General features: G+C 38.8%; 1 protein-coding gene across 1 annotated transcript in view; it reads right to left on the reverse strand.

Annotated features, from left to right (window-relative positions):
- The window catches only part of MTTP (microsomal triglyceride transfer protein), a gene marked incomplete in the record, with an annotated part of 67298 nt that overhangs the window by 47166 nt on the left and 6800 nt on the right, over positions 1 to 13332 (reverse strand). The window contains 2 exon segments of the mRNA XM_027773312.1: positions 7729 to 7872; positions 9068 to 9255. Coding sequence (XP_027629113.1) covers positions 7729 to 7872; positions 9068 to 9255 — 332 coding nt within the window.

Consider the following 13332-nt stretch of genomic DNA (forward strand, 5'->3'; position numbering starts at 1 on the left):
GTGGACATACGCTGGGTTTCTGTGAAAACAAGGATTGCCCAAGGAAAAGAAATCTGGAACATTCTCTTTGAACATATCAGTATGTCCTCTACTGTAATCTTGCTTGAAACAAAAACAAACCAAGGTTTAAAGTAACAAAAAATAAAAAGGTTCTTGGAAGATAATGGCAATCACCACTCTTGGGACTCCTGGGACGGCACCGCCTCCGTCAGCTATCAGAGCCTAGGCATGACCACAGTGCCTATGGATACAATTTCACAGGAGCATTATTTTCTGACCCTCTAGAACATTCCTGTTGGCCTTGGGTAAAACGAGCTACAGAAAACTGGAAGATTTGAGTCTGCAATTGCTACTGCTGCATAGTCTGCTCTAGGTGCTACTCTGAGCTTCCCTTAGGAGGCAGAGAAGGACCAGCCAGGTGGCATGGTGGTTAAGGTGGCTGAATCCCACATGGCCAGCTGGGTGGTTTGAGTCCCAGACCGGGTGATTTGAAAAATATGCCAGGTGCATGTACATGCATGCCCGAATTCCTGAGAGAATGGAGAAGAGGGGATTGCAGCATGGTCATCCCTACTTTCTCAGTTTTCCCCCTTCCTCTCTGTCTCCTTCCACAGGCCCTATATCAAACTTTTTTTAAAAAGGAAGAGGAAAGAGGTTGGAATGAGGAAGGTAACTTCCAGCAGAATAACTGGCAGCAGTAACACATGATTTCACTTCATTGTAGCCTTGATAGTTAATAGCCACAGGCATGGTAACGATGTCTTCTACCATTTTATAATTTAATCCATGTTTAAGAAACAAGGATAAAAGCAGACAGAAAATTCTTTGGAAAGCAGCCTGCTGTCTTTTACCCTGTATTGACTCCAAACATATCATACAATTTAGAAAGAGAGGGTAGATATGTCTTCCCTGTAAAAATTCCTAAGGTCAATGATAATTATAGCTGAGCGTTTCTACCAGAAATATCCTGAGTGCCTCCCTGAATTCCTCTTTGAAACCCATCATGGTATCTCAAGTAAAACAGAAAGCTCGGTAACTATGCAATTACCAGGAATCCAATTAATACCAATCTGAATAATTCAGCCTACATAAAAACTCTCTCATGCCTTAGAAGAAGAGGATATTTCACCTGAATTAGTCTAGGATATATCTCAAACTCTGTTTCTACTTCCTATATATATAAGTGGACATCAAAAGGCTTATAGAAAAATTTAAAAGTACACTTTTATTTTGGTGCAAAAATTAAGGTACAAGTTTATTTTGGTATAAAAAACTTGATTCTATGTATAGTTTGTTCATAATACACCTTTTCCATGAACTATTTGAAGACTTGTTATACTCTGCCTAGCAACAAATTTACTAGGTACTTTATCTGGCGATCAATTTTAGTCGTTACACTGGATGAACCTATAAAAGTTGAGATGGTGTTTGTACCAGTTAAAAAGGAACTGGAATAATGACCTCAGTGTCTGAAAATCCGTGGTATCAAATTCTCAAACAAATCACTGGCAAATTCTCAGTCCCAAGCTGAAGTTTCTAATGTTCTGTTTTGTAAACCGAGTGTTCTCTCCCTTAATAATCACACTGCAGGGACCAACAGTTGGCATAATGGCCATGTCGCTGGACTCCAATATAGTTGACCGTGGTTTGAGTCCCAGACCCGTGACTTAAACTCACGTCAGGCGCATGTGCATGCGTGCCCAAAATCCCGAGAGGAGAATGGAGAAGAAGGGATTGCAGCATGGCCATCCCCCGTGGGGGTGAGTCATCCCTACTTTCTCAGTTTTCCCCCTTCCTCTCTGTCTCCTTCCACAGGCCCTATATCAAACTTTTTTTAAAAAGGAAGAGGAAAGAGGTTGGAATGAGGAAGGTAACTTCCAGCAGAATAACTGGCAGCAGTAACACATGATTTCACTTCATTGTAGCCTTGATAGTTAATAGCCACAGGCATGGTAACGATGTCTTCTACCATTTTATAATTTAATCCATGTTTAAGAAACAAGGATAAAAGCAGACAGAAAATTCTTTGGAAAGCAGCCTGCTGTCTTTTACCCTGTATTGACTCCAAACATATCATACAATTTAGAAAGAGAGGGTAGATATGTCTTCCCTGTAAAAATTCCTAAGGTCAATGATAATTATAGCTGAGCGTTTCTACCAGAAATATCCTGAGTGCCTCCCTGAATTCCTCTTTGAAACCCATCATGGTATCTCAAGTAAAACAGAAAGCTCGGTAACTATGCAATTACCAGGAATCCAATTAATACCAATCTGAATAATTCAGCCTACATAAAAACTCTCTCATGCCTTAGAAGAAGAGGATATTTCACCTGAATTAGTCTAGGATATATCTCAAACTCTGTTTCTACTTCCTATATATATAAGTGGACATCAAAAGGCTTATAGAAAAATTTAAAAGTACACTTTTATTTTGGTGCAAAAATTAAGGTACAAGTTTATTTTGGTATAAAAAACTTGATTCTATGTATAGTTTGTTCATAATACACCTTTTCCATGAACTATTTGAAGACTTGTTATACTCTGCCTAGCAACAAATTTACTAGGTACTTTATCTGGCGATCAATTTTAGTCGTTACACTGGATGAACCTATAAAAGTTGAGATGGTGTTTGTACCAGTTAAAAAGGAACTGGAATAATGACCTCAGTGTCTGAAAATCCGTGGTATCAAATTCTCAAACAAATCACTGGCAAATTCTCAGTCCCAAGCTGAAGTTTCTAATGTTCTGTTTTGTAAACCGAGTGTTCTCTCCCTTAATAATCACACTGCAGGGACCAACAGTTGGCATAATGGCCATGTCGCTGGACTCCAATATAGTTGACCGTGGTTTGAGTCCCAGACCCGTGACTTAAACTCACGTCAGGCGCATGTGCATGCGTGCCCAAAATCCCGAGAGGAGAATGGAGAAGAAGGGATTGCAGCATGGCCATCCCCCGTGGGGGTGATTTCTCACTTTCTGTCTCTCTGTCTCTGTCTTTCTGGTGAGTGCATGCACCCTATAGCAAAAAACTCAAAAAATGTTTAAAAAATTTAAAAAAATAACCACAGTGCATTTCCTTTTCCAATATTTGGGAGCCTGATAACTCCAGACAGCACAACTAGAGGGGCTCATCATGGGTTATTTGAACCTGGAGCAATCAAAAGTGCTCACTGGGTGGCAATGCAGACAAGCCTATGGCCTGTGTCTTGTCAATCCGGGCCTTGAATACTTAGGAAAGAAAGCAAGAGGATTTGTTAAGTGGATAAAATACCCGTATTATCATCATTATCTTCACTCTCCTGTATTATGTTACATAATACAGCTGAGCTATTGATAAAGTTTTGCCTAAAATTTCAGGAAACCCAATTCTTGCATTTAATCTTTGGACTATGGTTCCAGTTGTGTGGTCATCCATTACTGACCCACTTCTAGGGATCACATTTTGATCTTGACCTTTAGATCCCTCAGAAAATCATGTTAGAGCCTTTTTTTTTTTTTTTTTTTTTCCTGGCAGGCTGATCATTGTAAACTGCTAGACATAAAATAAACAGAATTTTTTTCATTTTTCTATTCAGTCTTATTGTTTCCCTAGAACTAAGACGTGGACAAGTCTCTCCTTTTGCATGACTGCTACCTCTTGGGGCCCAACTTCTGTTTCTTTAGTGCAGATCAATGGGCTCCATGGTGAGGGCAGCACGGGGATCTGTGTTAAGTGTTGAGCTGTTAGAATTGAGCTGGCTTGTGATCATAAAAAATAATAATAATAAAAAGTGAGAATTTTGCAGTTTAATCAGTAGTGATCTTAAATTCATTATTTCACAACATGAACTGAGCAAGGTTTATTATATCCAGGTCATAAAACTGATTACTTCGTTTAGTTCTGAAATGAGCTCTGAACATCTGAGAGAACACAGGGCTTTTATCTAATGTCACGGTCCCTGGAGCTTCCAGAGAGCAGCAGCAGGTGTAACCTCGTTACAAACTACACTTTTAACCCAGCGAAACCAACTCTAAAGGGAGACGGGGCAGGGGTGTCAGGGAGGAGACACAGCCTCTCCCAGACAAATTTGGGGGCCCAGTGTCCCCTTGGAATCAATAGGCATTATTCAAATTTTTACCTTAGGAAGAAAACACCTCTCTGCCCATTTCCTTAATTTACATATTCTTTAAGAATAAGACAAGGCATATTCTACTAACTGGCCAAACAGCAAAAAAAGCAAAAGGATAACAGAGAATAGTCATTTTATCTTTGACATGTGCCTAAGACAGAGCATAGCGACACCCTGGCACATTGGAAAACGAGTACGTGAAGAAATACGTGACGTGATGATTCTGAAAGGTTTCGAGGCATCACATTTCTTCTGGAGGTTCAGTGTGTTTACAGAAGCCATGGTACGGATTCAGAGAGATCAATGCCTGGAAACAACGCAAAATAAAGGGGCCCACTCAGCAGCCACATGCTTAATTTAATCAATACTGACAGCCAAAACCAGAAATGGAAGTCTGGTGATTACCCAGCTAATTGGATTAGCATTTCAGGCGTAAAAAGAATCCGTGCAATAACTCAAGGCACCTTTTGCTTGTCAGTGTTAATCAACATAACCTGATAACTCACATTTCCAACTTGGTTTATGGTTGATAGAAAAAGCTAGTACCATGCTCAAACACATATGTAGGAGACACGAGTTGGCATAGAAAAAAGATGTGCAATGAACATACATCCGAGTATTTTGGTGGGTTCTCTTTTATAATGTAAATATGGCACTTCAGACCAGGAGGGGTTAGGGGGACTCTCTGGAAGGACACAAAACATGCTGCTGAGCATCCTTGAAACCACAGAAATCCCAGGAGTAAAATTTTATTCAAGCCTGCAGAAGAAAGTTCTAAGAAAATTGTGCATCAGCAGTTTTCATAATTCCTCTCACGGTAAGCTGAAATGATGATTTAAGTAATGACCTTTCTGACCATGATGTGGCCGAAAATTCCACTTGGCTTCTTAGTCTCCAGGGTCAAGTTTTTCTCCAACAGGTACCTTATCATATAATTGAAAGATACAATGATGCACTTTAACCTGCAGCTACAGGAAGTCTCCACAAAGCAAAGCTCCTGTAGAGCTGGCACTTGGAAGTCACCGAAATAATGATGTGGCAGTTCCATCCCAGCCTTTGAACAGGGAGGGCACTGAGTCCTTCTGTGTTTGAAACCAGAGACTTTGTACTCAGCTGCTACTGAAGGTGCTATAAAATGATCGGTTGTCAGTAAGATTAGGAATGCAATCAATGTGTCATGGACTCAAGTGTTTTGCCACATTGGAAGCCCAGAGGAAAAAAGAACAGCATCTCAAGTTGTTAAAAAGAAATTGAGCTATATGCAAAGCAAGTTAGTTAACAGGGCAAAGGATGAAACAAGGGCTACTGCAAGTCAACCAAAGAGGTGGGCATTCTCCCAAGTCCTTTCCGGCTAGAGGACAGGAGAACATAGCATTTTGAGTATAGATGCCATTTCAAATCACGGCTCCACCACCAGCCAGCTGTGTGACACTAGCCAAGTTCCTTAACTTTGGTTCTTCATCTGTTACTAGAGTATGCTAAAGCAATACCTCATTCCTAGGGCTGCTGTAAAAATAATTAAACAACTGGGGGCTAGCATGTGGCATGGTGGTTAAGGGCACTGGATTCCCACAAGGCCAACCACATTTTGAGTCCTGTACTTTGTGGCTTGCTTTCTCACTCTCTCTTTCGCTGTCTCTCTCTAGTCAAAATAAAAATAAATAAAGTTAAATAAAATAATTCTTAAATAATTAAACAATAGAAGAGACAACTCACATAATGCCTTCTATCAGTGCCTGAAACCCAGTAAGAAAGAGCTCAGAACTTTTTAGCTGTTACTAAGTAAACAATAAGCAAAATCTTTCTCAAAGTCTGATTCATTTTAGCCCCATTTAACTTTACTTGCTCATCCGTTTGTTTTACTTTTTTTTTTTATTGCCAGAGGACATGTGTGCTCAACAGAGAGGGACAAAGTGAGCAACAGAGAAGGAAAGCGAGGGAGAGGAAAAAAGTGTTTCCCAGTGGGGCATGGTCATACTGCAATCCCTTCTCCCTTCATTTCTTCATCCTGATCGGTGGGATTTGGGGCATGCACACACATATGCCCAGTGTTTTTCAAGCCATGTGAGATGTGGCTCCCTTAACCACCAGGCTACAAAGCCAGCCCTATTTCACAAATACTTATTGAGTTCCTACTGGGAACAAAGTACTGAATATACAGATAAAAACCACAACTGCTGCTCACAAGAAACCTACTCTGAGTGTGGACAAGCAAGAGAATTACAAGACAGTGTGATAAATTATTTGATAGAAATAAGCCCAGGATGTGGATTTGGGAGGGCGTAGGGTGAGGTTTCATGGAACACCACGGCAGTCAGTGTAAGGCACAGTTCTCAGTACTTTGGGGAGGGAAGAAGTGGAAGTGTGTGGAGGTGAAGGGGAGGGACTGGAAAAGAAAGAGAAGTGGGAATTTTCCCTGCTGAAACTCAATCTAGCACTGAACACAAATGACCAAAAAGGGAAGTGAGAAAGGCCGTAAGTGAGTTGCAAAGTGCTGAAAGTGTTCTAAAGAGGAGTAGTTATTTCCAGCTGGCTAGAAGGGTGGGAACTTTATGGAAGAAAGGCCTGTGAGCAAAGCCTGAAACAGGGTAAGTGTTTTCACAAGAGGAGAAAGAAGAGAAAGTGTCCTGAACATGGTGATTCATATTTGGTTGTAGGAAAGGGGATAACACAAGGTTCTTTGAGAGTCCCTTTTTAAATACAGTACTTTATATAAAAATGTGCATCACTATTAGCAATAGTGCATCACTATTAGCAATAGAATTTTCTATTTTAAAGTATTTGTTTTCATCTTTATTTTGAATCTGGACATTTTAATTTTCAATATATACAGAGTTATAACTATTACGTCCCTTTCCTGCTTTTTTACTTTAGCTCCTAAAATTGAACATGATTTCATCTTTACTGATTTATTTTTATGTATATCATTGTAGTATTATACATATGTACTACTAACAATTCACCGATCACAACTGCTTCTCAATTCCAAATATATGAAGACAATTTGATAGACTAGAATCAAACCATAAGTAATGCATGTTTATATAATTTTCTGATTAGATTTCCACATGGATATTATAGTGTTCATTTATTATTTTAAGATATAGAATACTTTTTCATATCATGGGCTTTTTTATAAAGCAACTCTTAGACATGCCATTGCCCTTTCAAAAGCTTCAACTTTGTATTTTAATCAGATATTGATATTCTCATTACAAGTTCATATGACTTATCTAAGTCAGATAATTTCATTCTCATAATTTGTCTACTTTTCTGAATTCATCCAATCATGGTTGTGATGAGTTGCTTTGTTATACTACCTTGTAATCTTCCCTAATTTGATAAGAAGATGTACCTTTTAATAATCCCTTTCATCAATGATTGTTTCTCCTATAAAGATTTTCACAAAAATAGGAAATGTAAGTTGGTTGGAAAATATAAGAAAATTCAGGGCATTGATTTACTTTGAAACATTTAGTTTGCAATTCTGTTTCTTGGTTCTCAGAAAAAGTCCATTTACCATGAAAATAATGGCAACATGATTAACTCAAAATAGTATCTACTGAGGGGGAAAAATAGAAGGCAGGGATCAAAGCTGTGGGGCTCCATATTCCTTTACCTTTCCGTGGACCAGGTGAAGAAGTACAGGTCTTTGCAGAGCTTCTAAGTTTTCCTTCCCTATAACCTTAGGTGTTGTTTTCCCCTTGAAGATGCTCTTCTCTCCTCTCTGCTGATTCACATCTTCGACATTTACATCTTTTATCTGGAGTTATGGAAAGAAACCTATTAGAAAAACTTCCTGTGTGTGTCTTCAGCATGGTCTCTAAGAAACTAAAATGGTAAAGGAATAGATAGGGTTGGCCCTCATTTCTTTCATCATTTTTAATCCATGATTCATAGGACCTTACAACTCACTTTGAAAGAATGCAGAAGGTATTAAAAATTAGAATTTTTAATAAGGCCAAAAGAACTCTCTGACTTCAGGCTTATAGTAATCATGGCTTGAATATGTTTCTCTTATGTCATTGTCACTCTCTTCATTTGTTTTGAATGATAACTCTCTCCTAATCACTTTACTTTCTGTACCATTTGTCTAAAAGGACTCCTGCCCCACTCTACCATATCTGTATATATAAAATTAAAGAAAAACAGTCTAATTACTGAACAAGAAGGTATACTATGTTGTCCACAGAACAATTTACTCTCCTATTGAGAAATGGCTCAGACAGGTGGAGTTTTGATCCAACTTGCAAAACACAACTGTTAGAGAGGTCCAAAGAAGCAGAGATCCTTGGTAAAATGCATTGAGATTACATGGCATTCTCAAGGACATCAGCACCCACCTGCTCCAAGTACCTGGCCCCATTCCTGTTGCACATGAACATGAAGAGTAGACTCAAGAACTTTTCTTTACTAAAGGAGTCTATTGCCTTCAGGTCCTTGAGGAGCAAATATGGAATCGCCATATGTTAACATTAGAAAAGGCCCCAAAGGACATCTAATTTGACGTTCCTTCTTAACCATGCAGGGTGTACCTGGTTCGCTCTTCAGGAAGAACATGGGATAGATTTACTCTCTCATTAGTAATTCCACCAGTTACATCAAGGAACTCAGGTACCTCCTGATTTATTTCCTCATTCAGTTAGCATGATCTCAATCACTTTTCACATGACAGTTTCGAGACCCCCTCACTGCTGAATCAATTTTAAATTGATTCTAATTTAATGTCCCTTTTAACAGGCATATAGAATCAGACATCGTATTCTGGTTACAAGTATGTATTTTCTACTGCCTAATTTAAAAACTTTGAAAAATTAGATAATGTTTGATTAACAAAAACATCTAGTTATTTTAGAGTTAGATAATAAACTAAGCGGATGTGTAGCAAGTTGTACAGAACAAGTGCTATCAAATGGTACACTTCTCAAAGACTCTGCTTTCTGGTAGAACATGCCCACCGTGATTTTAATCAGTTGGTCATCATCACCATCAGGATTCCTCCAAAGTAAGACAACATCCACGCTGGATGAAATTCGGAAGCCCACGCTGTCTTGGAGTTTTCCTTTGCCCCGATCAAGAAACACTTCAGTGGAGTATGCAAGCGTATACAGACGATCATTATTTAATGAGAGACCAGTTGTGTGACCTACACAAAGACAGTGACACAAGTCAAGTTTTTATGTCAGGCATGTGTCAGGCCAGGGAATGTGCTGTCTTGCTGTCAGTGCATTCCTCTACACAGTGGCATTCAGGGGGAACTTAGTAAATATTATTCAATTATCTGAATATTGCCCTGGTTGTACTATAGAATCTATTATTATTTTTAATTCCCAGGAGTGTGCACTTGCCAGAAAGACAGAAATAGAGAGAGGGAAAAGCACCCCTTAATGGAACATAGCCATCCTACAATCTCTTCTTTTTTCTTCTCCCTCCTGTTGGGATTTGAGGCATGCATGCATACATGTCCAGTGTGTTTTTCAAGCCACAAGAGCCAGACATGTGGAATCCAGCTCCCTTAACCACTAGGCTATGGGGCTTGCCCTACTACCCAGTATTTTTTAAAAGAGATGCTGTTATGTTGCTTTTAATTATGTGATATGATTTACAAGTGGAGGTCCTGCCAGGAATTCTTTTACAAATTTAATAAAGAAACTTTTGTAATTAACATATTATTTCTTGAAACAGGTCAATGCCAAAGAAATACTAGAAGTTAATGTTTTAATATTTTTTGTATTTAAGGAATATCCCTCCAGTGTAATTATTCTATTAATTAGCAATTTTTAGTACAAAGGTACATTTCAGAGCTACATGTATATAAATTTAAATGATCCATGCCTGAATGAAATGGTGTTTTAATACAGAAAATCTTAGCACAGGCCTAAATTTCGCAGGGGCAATTTAATATTAAATAGTATCCAAGTCAGAACTGTGAGCCAAAAAATTTGAGAGATGGATGGGTTCACATGCTCTCTCCAATTCAGCTTAATCTATTCTGAAGAAATGTGAATGAGTAAGATCAAGTCTTTCTTAGACATGACTTGAAATGTATGGGCATATAAATTCTTTTTGTGTATTTTGTAGCCATGATTCTCAGGAGAGAGTCACAAAGAGTCTTCAAAATGTTTATGTAAAATGCACAGTATTAAAAAACCTATGTATGGATTTCTATTCTTTTGCACCAAAATAAACATATATTTAATTCTTTTTACATGAACTTTTTGAAGTACTTTTGTGTATCAGCTGTTGTTATGTGTATTAACTCATCAAATCCTACCAAAACCTAGTGAGGCAGGCAGTATTATTAGTCTCTCTACAGATAAAGAAACTGAGGGGCAGAGATTATGTCATTTTCCCAAGGTCACCCATGTAATTAGCAGTAGGGACATGATTTGAACCCCGGCTGCCTGGCTCTAGAGATGATCTTCTTAACTAACTATATACTTCTAAAACTCTAGGTTGAATTCATTTCTTTTCCTATAGAGTAAGCTAGAAACCTACTTGTTTATTCAACAAACATATACACCTGCAGGGTGGTGGGTACTTTTCAAGGCTCTGGGTCAATACGAGCTAACAAGCAGACAGAATTTTTACCTTCGTGGAGCTCTCCTTTTAAAAAAAAATGTATTTAATTTTATCTCTTCATTAATTTATTTTAATTTTACCAGAGAGAGACAGAGAGAGAGAGGGAAAGTAAGAAAGCAAGTCACCAGGTCTGGGACTTGAACCATTGTCAGCCATGTGGGAGTGACCAATACCTTAACCACAATGCTACCTGCTGGCCCCGTGGAGATCACCTTTAAATAAGAAGAGATGAGCAATTTAAAAATAGTATATTAGCAAATGTCCAAAGTACTAGTGACAAAAAACAAAAGAGGCAAGGGAGGGAGGAGGCTGAAGGGAAGACTTCTGTGAGACGACACTGCACGAAGGACTTCCTCTGACCCTCACACTCCTACTCTCCTCGCTTCCCTTCACAGAGGGAACATCAAGTGCAAAGGCCTTGGGGAAGGCTCCTGCGGGTGTCATGGAAGAACAGCAGAGAGGCCAGAGAGGCTGGAGTTAAGTACGTCAAAGCAGGAGATGAAGTCACGGGGGTGTCTATATGTGGCCAGGAGACTTGGGGGACATTTGCATAGACTTAGAGCTGAGAGGGATACCAACAGAAAGACCTGGTGTTGCCAGATCTCTAAAGAACATAAACAGGGAACTATTTATCCAAGAGAAAAAGGTAACAGGAAAGGCACTTAGCACAATTCACTTTGAACTTTCGGTGGTGAACTTACATTATCCTATGAACCTTCAAAGAAAGAAGGCAAGGACTTTAATGGAAATCAAGAAGAGCTGGGAAAAGAAAGTATAGGAGCAGGTATCCAAATGTGTGCACACAGAACAAACCATGTCCAGACTTCCAGTCAGAGAACCTGAGCTGTGGGATACAAAAGGCAGAGAAAATGAGGAAAAGCCCTGAAGGAGTAAGTTGGAGACCCCCTCCAGTCTCTCGGTCTCCACCTCTTCCGGATTTTAACTGGGGGCTCTGCAGCAGATTCAAACACTGGCTTTCTGGCCAGGAAAGATATTTTGGCCAGGGAGGTGTTCATTTTATGGCACCTATCAAATTCCACAAGGGCACAGAGGAGATAGGTGTTGGCTTATCTAATCCTCACAGCAATTCTGAAAGGTCAGCATTAGAAGGCAGGTGACAGGAGCTGACTCCAGGTTCTAGCCCAAATAGCAAATGTAGTGTAAAATTTTATGTTTAAATTTACTGAAGTCCAAATTTTGTGGACTACATGAAGGTGTCTTCTGATTTAAATAATTGAAAATTTTGTAGGAAGGTAGTCTTAAGTCTCAAAGCTTTCCAAACTATTATGCTGTTCATTATTTCCTTAGTTTTACTTCACTGGTCCAAAGAACATGTCTATGACTTGGAAGTGATAAGGCACAGGAAAAAAAATGGAGCTTTTTCTCCCAAAACTTTTTCCTAACTCTCTCGATAGGAGATAAAGCCTAAAATGTTTCAAAGAAGTGAATTGTGGTAAGTGCCTTCCCTGTTACCTTTTCTTTTTTGATAAATATTTCCCTGTTTATGTTCCTTTGAGATCTGGCAACCCCAGGCATCAGGCCATGCTCACTTTATATTGCTAACTTCACTTCTGTTTTAGGGTATTGCTTTTCTGAGTATCTATAATGGCAGTTTTGGGGAAATTGATGTTAGATAAAGGCCAAAAGAAAAATTAATTTTAAAAAGATAAAAAGGAGTCAATATCTCTCAATTTGCCCCTTCAAGTGCACTTAGAACTTTTAAGTGACTTAAAAGCAACAAAACTCTTGATTTAAAGGCAACAAAACTCTTGATTTTCAACCTTTTTAAAACTATGTTAAAATATTCATTTAGCAGGAACCATCTGGTGGCACAGTGGTCAGGATGCTAGATCCCACATGATGAACTCAGTAGTTCAAGTCTCAGACCTAGCAGCCTGAAAATACACTGGGTACATGTGCATGTGTGCCCCAAATCCCAAGAGGATAATGGAGAAAAACGGAATTGTGGCATGGCCATCCCCGGGGGTGATTTCTCACTTTCCCTCTCTCTGTCTCCAGAGAGTGCAAACTCCCACTAGCCAAAAAAACAAAAACAAAAACAAAAACAAAAACAAAACAAAACAAAAACTAAAATAAATAAGTAAAATACTCATGCAGGAAATTTAGATTAGCACAATAGCAGTTAGCTTAAGCAAGAAGATAAAGTAGAGCTAAGTTGGAAGTGAGATTTAAAGAGATCTGCAACTGATAAAAGGATGATGGGTAATGGCATTTAAGAACACAACGGAAAACTAGGTCAGAAATGAATGAGAGGGATGAAGGGTAAGAAAAAAGAAAACAACTGAAAAATGATTAATGTAAACAAACTGTAAAGTAAGGGCAGAGCGAAGGACTGAGCTAAAGACAGGAAGCGAAGGAACCACTCAGGTGTAAAGGTAACAAAATTAGGCAGAAAATTTAAAGTGCTATGTGAAGAAAACCTAATGAAGGCACTTAGAATAGACCCACAAATACCTAGTATAATTAAGGAAAAGTAGAGAAAACTTGAGTCTTCAGACAGTTCACTCAGCAACTTACATAGACCTCTTATATACTAATCCTAGCACTCTCTTTCATTCTCTTCACATTCCAACCTGCCCTCACAGCTACCCAGATCTGAGAATTTACTAAAAAGTTGCAT

Source organism: Tupaia chinensis, unplaced genomic scaffold, assembly GCF_000334495.1.
Source record: "Tupaia chinensis unplaced genomic scaffold, TupChi_1.0 Scaffold000340_1, whole genome shotgun sequence".
In the NCBI taxonomy this organism is placed as follows: domain Eukaryota; kingdom Metazoa; phylum Chordata; class Mammalia; order Scandentia; family Tupaiidae; genus Tupaia; species Tupaia belangeri.